Source organism: Labrus mixtus, chromosome 4 (assembly GCF_963584025.1).
Source record: "Labrus mixtus chromosome 4, fLabMix1.1, whole genome shotgun sequence".
Taxonomy (NCBI): Eukaryota; Metazoa; Chordata; class Actinopteri; order Labriformes; family Labridae; genus Labrus; species Labrus mixtus.
The window spans coordinates 7,636,750-7,653,229 of NC_083615.1; the positions used below are offsets into that span (position 1 = coordinate 7,636,750).

Here is a 16,480-nt window from a genome sequence, read left to right on the forward strand (position 1 = left end):
GATTTAAATGCTCTGCTTTGTATTTTTACAAGCACCTAACAATACGTTTTCTCAACAAGTTGCTGAAACTGTAGCCTAACTGAGAGCCACGAATCAGGTCAAGTAAAATATGGTAAGGGTAACACAAATGGATGTACATATCATGTACTTTTTGCTATATTTATTTATGTTATTTAGGCCATTTCTACATTTAGAGTTGGATTTTACTTTACATATAATTGATTGTTTCTGTTTCTTCCTTATTTCATAGATCTTGATGCTTATTTCTTATCTGTGTCTGTTTATAGGCCCTATTCTGCCGGGAATAATTGTAACGCCCGGATTAATGAAGTATTTCTGACTTCTCATCACATTCACAGGCGCGCCTGGACAGCCTGTCGTTTCCCTTGCTGACGGTAGATGGCGGCGTTAACTTTAACGTCAGGTGGTCGACCACAAGAGGAAGACGACGCAGTACCTACGTAAACACTTCGCGCATGCGTATAGCGATTCTTTACTAAATGGAGGCTGCTTGAAATGTCCACTGTGACAAATTGAATGCGATTTTAAAAAAGCATTCCGTATTACCCAAATGTTTGGCTTGTAAGGCTCGGTCACTATGGGTGAGTAAAACTGTCTAAAGTACTGTTTTAAAGAATATGAAAGCTAGCCTTCATATCAAACGACTGTTAATAGTCTGGTTAAATTGCTGAATGTTAAATCGACTGCAGAGTTTCCCCCTCTCACTATGGTTAACTTTCATCTTCAGCATTGTTACCTTTAGCCATAAAAGGTGTTGTTCTCCAGATAGATTACCTTTTTTTATTCTGCTTTATGCATCTTTTGTCAGGATAAAGTTTGTGTCTTGTGTTAATAGATTATATTAAGCGGACAACATAAACGTCTTGTGTCAAAAACACCACAAACAAAAGTACCACAAATGTCAGTAGGTTAAAATAAATGCCTCTTTAATTAATGTCACAATATTGAAACATAAAAAAAAAAATGGTTAGGTTTATTGCATGGTTGTACTATTAGGCAGTCCTGCTTTCAAGATTTTATAATCCATGTTGACATTTGACTGTTTGATATCCTTGTCATCATTTCTCTTTAAGACATACTGACATGTTGCTCAGTGTGCCAGAACACAAACACAAATGTTGACTGTAAGGGATCCACTGTTTGAAGTTATTTAATATTTTTCTTACAGCCATTTCAAATTTTGGACCATGTTATTTTTATATAAAAATTCAAACAGGATTTATCTAATCAATAAAAACAAACAAGTAGGATTTACAGCATTTGTATCTAATATAAAATGGATAAAAATAAATGTAAGAGTTGAATTTACAACGACCTTGAACAGTTTTTTACAGGCTCTGTTATGGATAATTCATTATTGTGGAACTTGTGTGTAATTCTATATAAATAAAGTTGAGTAGAGTTGAGTTTGGTTAGTTAAATGGACTTATTTGACCACAAATTAAGGTCAGTCAGTATGATAGTTCGAACCTATTGGAGAAGGAGAGGTGTAATGAGAAACGAGGAGACACAGTTTCTTCCATGTGGACTCTCCTTTAAATGCAGCGTTATAATGTTGGTTGTATATTCTATAAGCAATAAACCCTATTGCTTTTGTGCTTTAGCTCCTTAAAAACAGAAAGACAAAGTGTTAATTGTTTAAGTAATATCAGCGTAAAAACAATAAAAAGGTAAGTAGAGCTGAAAAATGTTTCACGTTCTCAGCCCGACGACGACATAAGCGACCAATCTTTTCAGTTCCTTGCCAAATCAAACTGTGCCACAACTCAGCCAAGCGGAGCTGTTTGAAGGCCAGTATGCAAAGACAAGTTGACATGTGTTATTACAGGTTGTTAAAACACACAAAATAAACAATTTCTTCTCTGTGGAAATTTTCTCGAATAGAACTTAAAGTTATTTTCCTTTATGAAAGGTGTTGTTCTCCAGATAGATGACCTTTTTTTTTTTTATTCTGCTTTATGCATCTTTTGTCAGGATAAAGTTTGTGTCTTGTGTTAATAGATTATATTAAGTGGACAACATAAACGTCTTGTGTCAAAAACACCACAAACAAAAGTACCACAAATGTCAGTAGGTTAAAATAAATGCCTCTTTAATTAATGTCACAATATTGAAACATAAAAAAAAAATGGTTAGGTTTATTGCATGATTGTACTATTAGGCAGTCCTGCTTTATAAACTACCTTTTGCTGCAACAAAAATAGAGAATCCCTGTTTATTTTTGTTTTTTAAAGATGTATTTTTGTGCCTTTAATGGAGAGACAGGACAGTGGATAGAGTCGGAAATCAGGGAGAGAGAGAGAGTGGGGAATGACATGCGGGAAAGGAGCCACAGGCTGGATTTGAACCCGGGGCGCCCGCTTGGAAGACTACAGCCTCCGTACATGAATCCCAGAGAATCCCTGTTTTTAACGTGGTGTTATGTCACTCGTCTCTTAATTCCTGCAACATGTTTTTCTTTTTTCGTTCTCCAGACTCTGGCAGGGAAACCGAAAGATCCTCATCTCCAACTGGAATACAGTCTCTTGAAACTGACAGAAACCCATCACCACCCCACGACACAAACGATGGAGAGGACGAGGAAGATTTGGATGCCGTTGGAGACACAGTTTATAGCAAGCACTGGATTTTCAGCACCCTGACTCGTCTCATCAATGTAAGAAGGGAACAACAACATTTTTGACAGTGTCACTTCCTGATGAATCCTGCCTCACTAAAGTGAAATAGACCTTTTGATATACTGATGGAATAATGATCAGATAGTGACAACATCATTTCAGTGCATGTATTGTCTTGATCTCAGAATGACAATAGTTTTTCCCACTTTAAATGCCATTATTAATTAACAAGTGTAAAATTCTAGATGGTCACGGCACATTTGGAGTCGGACTCTGAGGGTGAGATGCAGCTCGCTGATGATGATGAGGAGGATCTATGTAAAGTCTGGGATATGGCAATGGACAAGGTAGAGTATGTGAATCTCGAAAAGGTTCACTTTCTGAGATAACGCTGAATTTTTGCAAATTGGTATTCCCTTTTAAACGGGGAAATAAACAGGTGATAAAGTGGACGAATTCTATTTTGTAAATGTTTTACAAAAACTGTGTTTAATTTGTAAACAATGTCAATTTTAGTCATTTATTTATTGGTGTTGTTCAAGGAAGAATAATTAAAACTACAATCTGTGATTGAATGTTTAACAACAAAATATTAGATATGATCACATTGTAACTTTTGTGTCTGCTAAAGATACAGTACTGCACATTAATAACACCATACTTTCCTTTACCAGTTTACCTCTGCTGTAAACTGAATTATAACAGTAAGAGTTAAAATAAATCATACCTTAAGGAAAGTAACGATGTTCTGGTTTGTTGCAATTATTTAGAATAGGGCCTGACTGATATGAGATTTTTTGGGACCGATATCGATGATAGGAAGAGAAAAAAAAATCTGATACTGATATATCCCCTCGATATCTTTCATTCTTTTATGCATCACCTCTACACACTGATAATGTTTGCTGTTATCCATATAGCACACTCTGCTGGTGACTGCCAGAAAGAGAAATGCTAGTGATATGCTATTTGAGAGGGGAATCAATCTTGTAATATTGGAGATAACATTAGTAGATATCGATACGCTAATATTGACCGATATTATCTGCTGGCCGATTAATCGGTTGGGCTCTAATTTAGAATGCAATTACATCAAACTGGCCCACAAACCATGGACTCCTAATTATTAATAGGTTTAAATCAACATCTCTTTAATGGTTTTTTAATTACAATGTAACAATATAACTTCCTGAAGGTAAGATTTATTGCAGTACTTTCCTTAGTTAGTGTAATATGTTGATTGTGGTTAATAATGGTTTACTTTATTAATAACTGTTTATTGCGAACTGTTTGCAGGATGTTGCAGGTCTTCTGCAGGAATTCAAAGCTACCGACATCCTTCTCGGGGTTATAGCCAAATCACGCTGTCCACGTCTCACAGTGAGTCAAATCCTGTAACGTTTATAAATGATGAGTCAAAATATAATCTTAGACTTGATGATTTGGTTTTGTATTGTAACATGATTTTAAAAAGTGCTCTATAGTTAAAGCTGATTATTGTTATAAGATTATTTTTCTTTTGCTTCTCTAGGAAATTTGTGTAGGAATTCTTGGGAATATTGCTTGCTTCCCGGAAACCTGTCTGACTCTTAGCCTGCATGAAGACTTGGGGTGGGTCAAAGTCACCATCTGTAATCTACCATTTAAAGGTTTTGTACACCGCTGTTAGTCATTCTGACCGATGTGACTCCCTGTGTCCACAGCGCTGTGCTGTTGCTTCTTCTTGGGGAACCAGATCCGCCCACCCTTCTGGAAACAAGCAGGTAAAAATGTGCTTGATTTGTGGACATGTGACGCAGAGACTGAGAGAGTAGTGCTAATCCTCTCTGATTGTGTTTGCAGGTTGCTGCTGACCTGTTTGTCTCAGAAAGATGTCTGCTCCCTGTGGCTTCAGCGAATACGAGAGGAGACGTCCGTGCTCTTCAACCTCTGTTTCATCATGTTTTGTTCCACCAACAGTACGGAGCTTTTCTTTCTTCCGCTGAACAATACATTTATTGTGCATAAAATTAAATATCTGGTAGGCATTGAATGAAGATGACCAGTATGTAGTTTATCCAAGCTGCTTTTGTGTCCCTCTTGTTATTATTAAGGACACATGCATATTTGCAACCCACTTCAAATAGCCATCCTGTATTTCACTGATGCATAAGTGGCAAAAATGCTGCAAGCTAAAATACAATGCTGCAACAAAAAATGGATGGATTTAAATACTTTAGAAAACATGCTTTGTAAATTTGTAATCAGCATATTTGTTGTGAACACAAGGATATACACGATGCCTTTTGATGAGAAACAGTGAATTTTAACTGAACTTGCTCCTTTACAAGAATACTCCACAGGGGAACAGACTTCTTTTTTTTTTTTTTTTTTAAACTATTGTCTCGCCAAAAATGTAGTTATTGTTTTAAATGCCCTGTGTTGTTTTTTTTTGTACAGCTGACCTGCTGGAGAAGGTTGGAGAGCTGGTTGAAAAACTCTTTGACCTCGATGAAGAGCTGATGAAGAGATGGATCACCGCTGAGCCGAGTAAGGAGGAGGAGAAGGCCGATGGTGAAGGCCGTCAGGACGTGGCCTCGTGTCTTCTTGAGGCAGCCAAGCAGCTGAGGTGGGTATCTGAAGTGGACATTTTGGGAAATGTTTGAGAAACTTTGCAGGAATTATAGAGCTTATAATTGAGCTCTGAGTCTTAAATTCCTTTTTTTTTTTTTACCGTTTGCACTTTGTGGTGGTGCTAATCCTTTTTTGTTTTTTAGGTGAAGCACATTGTGTTCCCCTGTGTATGAAATGTGCCTCGCAAATAGAGTTCGACTTATTTGTTGTTGAGCAAAGTGCAAGCTTCTAAAACTAAATGTGAGGATGTTGATTATAAGAGTTAAACATTTTCACAGATCAGAGAGTCCAAATGGCCTAGAGGTTTATCTTCATGCCCTCCAACTCCTGACCACCATAGACGAGGGCATGCAGGCTTTTGGTAAGAGCAGTCAACACAGTTTATTTGATGGAGTTCAGCTATTGGCATCAAATCCAACACAAGACTGAACTGACTTCACAACAAATAACATTTTGTGGAATGGTCTCTTCTAGCTGCCCCGGATGGACCAGGCAAAGAAGTGTGGGACTTTGTCTGTGATGTCGTGTGCGACGACCTCTGCCAGTCAAATGATCTCTCGGCCGTCTTGCTGGAGCAGAAGAGCATTTTGGTTCAAGCGTTTGCTGTGTTGCAGGCACTTTACAGGTGCCAGGATCAGTGGCATAACAGAAGTGATGCAAGTACGTTTTGTAACAGCTCCATTGTTATGAAGTTGTGCAATTTAGCCCAGATTTCACTGTGGTCAACCGGGATTTTCCCCTTTTTTTTAAATCCATTTAGTTCCCTGAATGAAGACCAAAATGAATGTAACACAAACAATGGTCATTGTTGCTGTTGGTTGTAAACCTGAAAGCTGTCCAAGTGGAGTTGATAGACGTAATACAGAATAAAATGAAACACTGTTAAGACAATATAAAACATATTCTAGAAAATTATATTTAATTTAAAATGGTAGAAAAACATGATGCTGACTAGAAGCTGGTTGTCAAAGATGTTTTATTTTGACTTTTACAGTGTAGTTGCTTTTAGCAGAAAGAAGTGGAAGAAAAATAAATGGCAGCATGACTTGAGACTATAATTATTGGAATATCTCTCATTTAAATTGACATATGCCAGGTTCTTATTAGTAATTGCATGTTTTTGCTGCACTTCCCTTTGTCTGTCTCCTTTAGGTCTTCCTCTTATCGGAGCAGTTTTGAGGGTTCTTCAGTACCACAGTGAGAGTAAAAATAACGACACCAATGAAGAAGACACAAAAGATGAACAGCTCCAGACGCTGGCAGAGATCGCAGCCGAGTTTTTGGCTGACATCTGCGCTCAGATTCCAAAGGTATTTTCTGATTTCATTTTGGATCAGATTGTTTACTGAGCTCCTTAAATGCAACTGTTTGTCATGATAAAGAAAAGGCAAGAAGAGTTTTGATTTCTTATTTCAACTGTCTGTTTTGTGTTTATAGACAACTGTGGCAGATTTGGTGAAGGAAGGTCATCTTACAGAGAAGACTTGTCTCACAGCGCTGGGCTGTTTGGTTCACAACTACAAGACTTCTGTAAGTGCTTTCTCCAAAATCAATTTTGATGATAATTTTATTCAATTATTGAGTAGTTAGAATTTAAGTTTTCTTTTGTTGTTCAAACATGAGCTGTGAGGCTTTAATACCTGATCATAGAGGCAGGATGCATTAAGAGTGCTGTTGAATAGAAAATATATATACAGGAGGCAAATAAGTGATGTGTGTGATTGTGATTGAAGTGTGATTTGATGTGTGTTGTTTAGGGTGAGGGGATTCAGTGATTTCCTAGTGACAGTGGGGAAAAAAGTCTATAAATTCTCTTTTTATATATTAGAACTTAACAAAGGCCAGGGCTTTCAAAATGTGCTCTCGAAGCTCCTGTTACAAGTTTTTAGCTGGTTATGAAACAGATACAAATTAATACTAATGCCTCTTCTGTGAGATACAAATCAATAAAGATCGTCAGTATAAATAGTCACGAATTCATAAAGATTGTCTATTCCTATATTATAAGTCTTGATGTGTAGGGCTGCTGCCACGAGGGGAACGGTAGGTGTCAGATGAAGAGCCAAACATGGTCACCACAAACCATAAAGATCCTCTCAGGAGCTTTTCTAAATGACACTCAAATGATTCTCAGTCCCTAATCTTGTCCAAAAAGAGAGGGGCCCAGTTTTCACTATGGGAGTGTCTGATGGTCTACAGCATCTCCTGATACCGTAATTGCAGAGTTGGAATGGGGACATATTCACACGTGTCATCCCGGCATGTGAGTGCAAAGTGAATGACGAGTAGATAGAAATAGCTTTAAGGATAAGACTCTGTTCATGGAGGAGAATTCTTTACAGTGTTTGGATCTTAAATTATTATAAGGGTAACCAAACTGATGATAGTTTAAAGATTTGAGGTTCCTACATTAAGACGTATGTCTAATAAAATATATATTAAGTGATTTAATTCTATTACAGTTAAAATGGTAATTTAAGATTAAATTATTTAAATGATTTCACTACATTTAATTAAAGCTTTTACTAGGTATTAATATAAAATAATTAAAGCTTCTTAGTCTTGCAGATTAATTTTTAAAAACATTTTCTGGAAAAAAAGCTTTTTCACTTTTTATAAATTAGATTTAATGACATTACATGACCTGATGCTGTTCCACACATTTCTTCATGGAAAGTCTCGTCCTCGTGTGCAAAGTGCTGTCACTTAAGTGTCGGGGACTAATTTTAGACCCTGTGTCATGTAAAGATGTGTGATGGGATGAATCTCCGGTGGAAAATAAACATTATATTTCCATCCTGCCCGTCTTCCTCTTGTTCAGTTTCAGCACCTGCAGTCGATGCTGTCAGAGACTGATCCCCGACTGGCAGACGTTGTGAGGGAACAGTTTCCTGTGTGAGATGCCCATCGAGTGCTCACCTCTCATCCAGAGTCTTGCCTCGGCTTTTTATAGTTACGGCTATTTCCCCTCCCAAGGATCCTGCTCCGAGGTGTACTGTTTGGATTTCCATTGGACTTAACAAAGATGTCACACAATCACCAGCTGTGGACAATGTGACAAAGACTGTCTAGTTTTGTTCTCTTTTTTTAATGTGAATGTTCTTTTTGTTTTGATGAGTTTGACTTTTATTAAACAGATTTTTCAAGAACTTGTGTTTAGAGGCTTTAACAGCACGTCATTCTGGCTTCATGCGGAGCTCGAAGCAATCAGCAGAAAAGTCCCTCAGTGACAAAGGTTTTGTTGCATTTATATATATATATATATATTTTAAGAAAGGATTAGTGCAAGTCAGCAATGAAACCTCAATATTTAAGAAAAAAAATACATACAAAAGGGCAATGCTCTCAAAATCTTAATAAATAAAATGCTCTTTTGATGTATATGGTACTTGAAATCTTTTCCCGAATAATGATTCAATTATTCCCAACAATTACAAGTGAAATGAAAAAATCCTATTTTATATATTTCAAATTATCTTCATCGGCTCTAATCGGCTACTACGCACTAACTAAATATTCTAAAGGAGTCTCACATGTCACTGTTTATAACAGAGGCCGATTACCCTCTGCTGGACGGGCCACATAACAAGAAAATTGGGGTAAAAATTAAAGAGTATACCCACTTTTTAGGCACCACTACACCACTGAGTGCAACAAGCCAGAAGTTATCTTTTAAGCACCAATGTTATTTTGGTGCCAATGATTTTTGCTAGCTGTGAGATAAAACCCAAAAGAAAAACAGCAAAATGTGTTTCTAAAATAAATAAATTAAAGTGAAGTTTAAGATTCTAACGATTGTCAATTAAAAACATAAAAAAGTGACAGTAATTCAATGTGACAACCTATTAGGGTGACACTGTTAGGTAGAAAAGCGTTAATGGCATTAAAAAAACCTTCATTTTAATTTTGTTTCATTCAACCCAAGCTTTAAGTTTAAACAGCAACAATGACTGAGCAGGGTTAGCACGGCTACAGTTAACAACAGACTCCTTAGCATGAAAAAATAACCATACAGTAGAAATCTTTGACCCTGTTTTCTGAATGGATACTCAATAATTTAGATACATTTTTAAAGCAATATGTATGAAGACAGCTAGTTTCCACTTTCTCCCTTACCACTTCAAGAAAATAAGTATTCCTAAATGCAGTTTTGTATCCTTATCATTTTTATGTGTTTTCATTATCTCGTGGACAATCAAATTCAATTGATCAAAATAAATAAAACTATTTATTATTATTATTTTTTAAGATGAGGAAAAGTTTCATTTCTGTCACATTTATTGAGTGTGTATTGGCTCACCTTTCAAGCATATGAGTAATGGTACAAATGCTGATGACAACATCAAGTGTTTACCAGAGGGTGACAGTCACTCGGTAACGACAATGAAATTAGATGAAAGGCTCAAGCCTGGCAACAATGATCTCATTTGGTTTCCAAATGCACCATTTCGCCCACTCATGGACAAGAGCAGGACGACCTGCGCATTTCCAGTAAGCTTACGAAGGCTCTGTGAATATAGCAGCTTTTTAATTAAAGCTTGGATTGATATGTAGAACACTCTTTCTAATGGAAATCCCGAGATGGCCAGAGTGTGTGCAGGACAGAGATCACCCTATGGGAAAAAAACACACGTGAACCTTGACTAGACTCAAGATGCACATACGTGGCTGGTGCTTTTGATCTACAAGTCATGTCCTGTTTGTGTTGTAAATGGCTAGAATGATGCATGCTTGGCCTTTCTAGATTACTTTTGGCCACTGACTCTGGGTGCTGCATCTTCAGGCCTCGCTCCAAGACGCAGCCTGTCACAGTGATCAAGATGAAGTCCACATGTTTCTTGCTACCCTGCCAAACCTCATTGTCAGTCTGCCAGTTTTCACAGCGGCTTGATATGATCTGACTGCATGCACACAACACGGCAGGCCGCACCTCGTGTGCCTGATGCATCGTACACGTCAGCGACGCTAAGGCATGTCTGACGCTGATGTTTGATGTCAGCTCCTTCTTTTTCTGTTTACCTCTGCCCACACAACTCGCTGGTCTTTTAAATGACCTGACATTTTGCCTTTTAGAGAAATGTTTTCTATTTTTGTCTCACGTTTGTGTGTGAAAATTCACTTTGGTCCTTATGTAACTTTGAAAGATTGTAACACTACTGCCACACGTTAAACACTTGATGATCAAAACATTGATTTTGAACAATTGACGAAGGTTAATGAAGGGATTTGGGATTGGTTCTTTTTTGGGGGATAATACAGTGAAATATTTCAGGAGAAAGTGTTAAGCTGCCTTCTTAGATTGGACAAAGTCTGTGATTAAAACAGTTTTTCAAGGATGATACAAATAACACATTTCTGGAAAATTAAAAATTCTATCAGGGCTTCTTTTTTTAAAAATAAGCCCTCTTGAGTGTCTAAAAGGCTCTGGTGTAGCATCTGTTGCTGGGCGAGGAGAAGGGATAATGAAGGGATGAAGAATGCATGTGCAGTGTCACGTTCCCTCTCCTTTGATTCCAAGGCCCAGCCTATTCACAACCACCTGTTCAAGGCATGTTAATAAAAAAACATGATGTCACTGGGTGCAATCAAAGCCCCTCTTCAGTCCATTTCCTGAGTTCCTGGCTTTCTATCGCTTGTCAACAGAATCTCGCAAAAAAAAAAAAAGAAGAAAGAAGTGATGCAGTGATGTTGGTGTTTGCATTCGCCTGAACTGCCTTTTCTGCTTGTTACCTGGTAGGATATTTGAATTGATTAAACTAGACAGAAATGAAGCTCAACAGTGTTCACCTTCACAAAGGCAGTTCATTCATTTGTGACATTGTCATCAGCAAATGTAAGCAGAGGTTGAACAATTCATTCACAAGAATCTTTAAAGAGGCAGGCTCAGTATGTTTTCTAAAATAAATATTTTACATCCTATAAAACATTGAATAAAAAAAACCCAGAGTATTTTAGTTTTTATCTACAGAACGAGAAGTTAGCAGTTAGTTTTGTTTCTAAACAGCGTAATAAAGGCTACTTAACTAACTATCAAACCTATCAGTTTGTACCAGAGTAAATTAAGATGCATAATTGTGGTTTTCTTTAAAATAATCATTATACATGTATGACTTATTTAACCGTAAAACAGGTAAATCTTAGTAAGTTAATGTTACATTTTTAAAAGAACTGATATGTAAAATAACTATTTATTTTTATCATAATTTAATCAAAATGATTAACATTACTGGACTCTAAATGATCCACTTGTGTACGTTGGAAACCACAAGCAGAAATATTTCCTGATTAATTGCATGATACTTACAGTGACCCTTTGATTGAAGTGATACCCTTTTTTTCGCCCCATGTCGAGCGTTTCTATTTTAAAGGCGGCAGGTGTTTATGGGTGTCCTTTGCCGTCCTTGTCTAAGCTGACGCCTGTCACCACGTGGCATATGCTGCTGTTTGTTCTGCAATGAAGAATTGGAGCTAATTAAAGAGATGTAGTCCTGCTGCAGGAAGTGTACGTAAGCAGGCCATTCACTGTTCTGATTAGATAGTTGTTCAAACACGGCTCAGCATCGGGTGAAAGGCTAGAATCCAAGTGATGAAGTCCTGCTAGGAGACCTTGGATTCTCTGGAAATTCAAATAACATCGGTGTAATACTCGCAGGTGGAAACAAGAGAGGAAACATGCACTCAAGCTGAACCAGACTTTGCTAAATTTAAGTAAGGAGTGAATTATGAAACAAGAATTGATACCATTGTGCTGGTATTTATTGTCTGATTTGAATGTCAACTTCTATTGCAAGAAAAAAAAATCACAAAACAAAGAAGCTTGAGATGTCAAAAAAATGTCAAAAATATATTTTCTGTTTATAAAGGAGTTTGTTAATGCAATGCTCAAATATTTTCATTGAGTGAACAACTATATGCGTGCTTTCTTTTGTTTTTATTTTCTCCTGGATTTTTATATTGCAAAAGATTAGGTGAATTTGTGTCAAATTGTATTTTCCTACAGTAAAGATAAACTGAGAACAGAGTTTTGTTAATCATCTAGAAAAAACTGTTTTTTTAAACACACAAATAACAGATTTTTTTAAATCATGGTAAGATTTTGAAGTAAGACCCTTTGTGAATTTCTTCGTGTTTAACAAGCTGAATACTATTTGAGTTGTTTCTTTATCTGCTGTGTCTTAGTTCAGTTTCAGCTATCGTTTTTTTAAGATATTTTTTGGGCCATTTTTGCTTTTTTTATTAATGAAGCAGCTGCATAGAGACAGGAAATATTAGGAGGAGAGAGTGGGGTACATGCGGCAAAGGGCAGAGGACGGATTTGAACCCACGACTGCTGCGACGCGGGCTACAGCCTCTGTAAATGGGTCATGTGACATAACCACTAACCAGTCTATCCTGCTCCCCCTGCCAACTCAGTCTTTGTGTTTTCATTTTTTGTGAAATTGTGTTTGTTTGTTTTTTAATAGTACTGAAAAATATTCCCATTAAAAAGGGAGATATACACTTTTTAAATGATATCTTCGTCTATATCAAAGTTATTTTCTTTATCTTTATTTTGTCCGACCTCTCTGGTGGGTTTCCTGTGCTGCTGTAGCAGTTTTATAAAACTGAAATGACCAAGTTGACACTATTAGGTTTGTGATTACAGTAATGTAACAAAAGTTTGAAACCTCCATAGCAGGTGGCATTTGTCCCTTTGCATAACTCTAACCAGAAACTAAATCCCTCTCAAAAACAGAGAGACTTCTGAGCTTCCTGTGGAGGATGTAAAATACCAAGGAATGATTCTTGTAGTAATTCAGTATTATTTGTCTTCAAAATGCCCCATGTGGTGTAAGGCTTATGTTCTAATACAGTCTAATGCTCATGTTGGGTATTTTCTTAGTACCAGGGGTGAGATTAGCCAGAGAGGTGTCTTGCAGCTTGATGCTCAGACTCTACCAGTAAATCCCTCTGATTGAAGTGAACAGAACTGGGACAGACTGGCCAGAGTGCGGCTCAGACAATACAGAATCTCCCCTTCAATAACCTCAAGAGGGATCAGAAATAAGGCCTTGTAAAATTGTTTTAGGTCAAACTGTATTTATATATTCTTTCAAAATGACACCTTGATTCTTCAAACATAAGCTTCTTCACAAGTTCTTCCTATTTTTTAAAAATGTTTCCTTTTCAAAAGCCTCCTGTGGACAGGTGTTGAGAACTAGCATGTTTGCTGAACCACTGAAACAATGCACCTAGTTCGTCCAATGTATCTGTGATGTCCATGCCAAAAGTCTATCTAATCTAACCATCTGACTGCAGTAGTGGACAAAGAGCTCCACCATGACACAGAAGATAGCAACATTGAGTAAAGGTGACCGAGTTCAGGGAGCTGTAACTAGGTGAAAGTATATATTAACACAGAAACAAGAAATTTAAGGACACAAAATAAGTAATCGTCAACATGATTTTTGGAATCTAAAGTGAAAGAATATTTATGTCACAGCGTTAATGGATTACTGGAGATGAGAATGAGTTCAATCTTCACCTTCATTAATGGCTGAATTATTGGGGCACATTAGCTGGCCCTTGAAGCTAATTATCCACAGAAGCTCAACACACAAGGTGTGTATGTCATCGTAGTAGTAAACCACAATGAGCCATCTTAATTATGCTGCCCTCTGTGACCCTAGGTAAAGCAACTCAAAGCACAAGTGTCTATTATCCTCTAAATGGCAGAGCAGAGACTACATACACCAAAATCCTCAGGGCTTCTTGTAAAAGATAGTGTAGTCATATCTATCAAAGAAAGCTTTAGTTAACAGGAACAAGCATGACTTGTAAACTGCATACAGTAGTCTATGATTTAAATCAAAAAGGTCTGAACCAGGAGCGGAAAAGATCAAAGACATGGCCAGAGCATCTGCAGCATTAAAGTGTTTGTGTCTGTTAAAATCTATTTCTAAGTAGATCTGCTTACAAACTGCCCATATCAGCGTTTGGGGATTCATAAAAAGAACAGTTCATTACTGAATCATGAACCGCACCATGGACAAACCATTCAGCAGGCTTTGTCCTTTCCCACGCTTTCTCTCCTCGTGATGAGTAAACAAGTCACAATAATTTATCCATGTATGCGTCATAGGTTCAGCATCTATATTAGCTCTATAGGGTCTACAATGCCTCTCAGGCAGCAGCAGCATTATGGGGCGTTACTAGTGACGTTCACAGCTGTGTTCTGGTAGGAATGATCGGGCCATGCATGGAGGATTTTATTTAGAGATGTTCAGATACCAGTAAGAGTATCAGAAATGTCTCTGAATAAATAAGGTTTTGCGTATTGGCAACTTTGTGATGCAACAATCTGACACTGTTATTTTTACATACACACCCACCGCCCCAATCTAAATCTTCTTTTTCCTTACAAACAGCAGCTCGCAGCAAAGATAGTTATAATGGTGCCAATGCAAAACTCCTGTTTAGGGGCAGCAAAGAAGAAATGTTGCCAGATCATTTATCACATGATGATGGCAAACGACTTAAGTGTGGTACCAGCTGAGAGAGTAATGTCAGTTAAAGCTGGGAAAATGTCAATGCTCTTTGTTAAGTCATGATACATTTTAGATTGTTTTTTAAAAGATCATTACACCAGTGAAAAAGAAAATATCAAAAGAAGTAATTTCTTAACACAGTTAAAATGAATTTATCAAACCCTGACCTGTGACCTTTTTGGACGTTTTTAGAAGCCTGTGTGCTTGATTCTTCATGTGTAAGACTGGACTGGATATCACGTCTCTTAAACACCTCCATCAGAATGGTGCAATATCATAACAGTCAACAACTCAACAGTTACCATTTTAAATGTATTACTATTTCTTATGATGCAATTTTGTTTTGAGTATTAGTCTTCTGCCCTAGCATTGGAGATCCAATCAGGAATCAATGACACCAACAACTAACAGATTGTCCAAGCTTTGTTTGAAAGAACATGTGGTTTAGTCTATCTAAAGCCTGATGTTTAAGTCAGAAAAGTAAAAATTATAAAAATAGATGTTCCTGAGTGGTAACGTCTTCATTTTTTCTCTCCATAATACAGATATTTAATATTTTAATATTTAATGAATAGTTATGGATCAAGTAGAAAGGAGAAAATTCTTCTATTTGAAGAGATCTAACAAAACAAAAATATTTGAAACTACTGCTGAAAATCAAATATTTTTGAGAACTGATTTTATCATCACCTACTCAATTGATTGGCTGTTGTTTTTTTTGGCACTAATTCTAATTATATGGCCAACAGAAAAACAGAGTGGCTGACTGTTATGTTCCTTATCAAGTCTATGTTTTTATAAAATACCTACATATCATTTTTTAGTATTGAGTATTCATTTAGATTAGTATCGTTGAATGTGACCAACAGTGCTAACTGTAAGCAGAAGTAAATTGGAGACGTTCTGTGTTTCAGGTGAGCTTTCAACACTTGACATGTTTATTGTTTGTCTGTTGTGTGTTGCGGCTCGGGTAGTGTATATTATGTTTGCACACTGAAGCAGAACTGCTTGTCATATGTAGGTGGTGTTGATGAGGAGCTTAGGCAAACAGTCAGGTAAACATGTTCACTCCTGCCTCTCTGATCTTATAGGGAGTTTCTGTTGCTGTGGACTTCATGAGCAATGCATACTGGTAGATGTAGTTACCGTTAAAGACTCTTTGATTCCTCTGTTTAGTTAACTGGTGCTGGGTGGATTTAAATGGACAACACCTGCAGCACCAGAACAAAGCCAGACGCCCCTGGTAACGCAGTGATCTGATCTGGATTCAGTTCCTAAAAACAGGAAGTCCCCTTCACTGGTTCTTGTCGTGTAAAGCATCTGTCCATGTCACGAGTGACACAGGCCAGGACCACCTGAGACAAGAAGCATGTGCATCAGCCACATGTATCCATCACTGCATAAGACTTGTGTACCCAGCCTGACAGACAAAGACATCTCATCGTCCCCAATTGTAAAGTGACTATAGCTTAGAGAACAGTGGTGTCAGCTGTTTAAAGTAATGAGGTCTCTTGCACGCATGTGTGCTCACTCTTCATGATTCGGCCTGCAGAGGCCCCTGAAGCTTTTCCTACTGATTGTCGTGATCTTATTAAAAGGCTCACAGTGTTAAAGACGAGAAAACATGCAGATTATATGTGCTATGTGCACGAGAACCCAGAGGTGCTTACAGTGCAGAGGGCTGGATTTGAAAAAGGGGGG

The 16,480-nt window shown here is 37.4% G+C and overlaps 1 protein-coding gene across 1 annotated transcript; it reads left to right on the forward strand.

Annotated features, from left to right (window-relative positions):
* The first annotated feature begins 445 nt into the window (after positions 1-445).
* Positions 446-8,401, forward strand: saal1 (serum amyloid A-like 1). The gene is made up of 13 exons (XM_061035572.1): positions 446-602; positions 2,496-2,677; positions 2,885-2,986; positions 3,936-4,019; positions 4,171-4,250; positions 4,343-4,402; positions 4,482-4,597; positions 5,079-5,247; positions 5,531-5,613; positions 5,727-5,912; positions 6,405-6,562; positions 6,690-6,782; positions 8,074-8,401. The coding sequence occupies exons 1-13, from the start codon at positions 599-601 to the stop codon at positions 8,149-8,151; spliced, it is 1,395 nt and encodes a 464-aa protein (XP_060891555.1). The 5' UTR covers positions 446-598; the 3' UTR covers positions 8,152-8,401.
* The last annotated feature ends 8,079 nt before the right edge of the window (positions 8,402-16,480 follow it).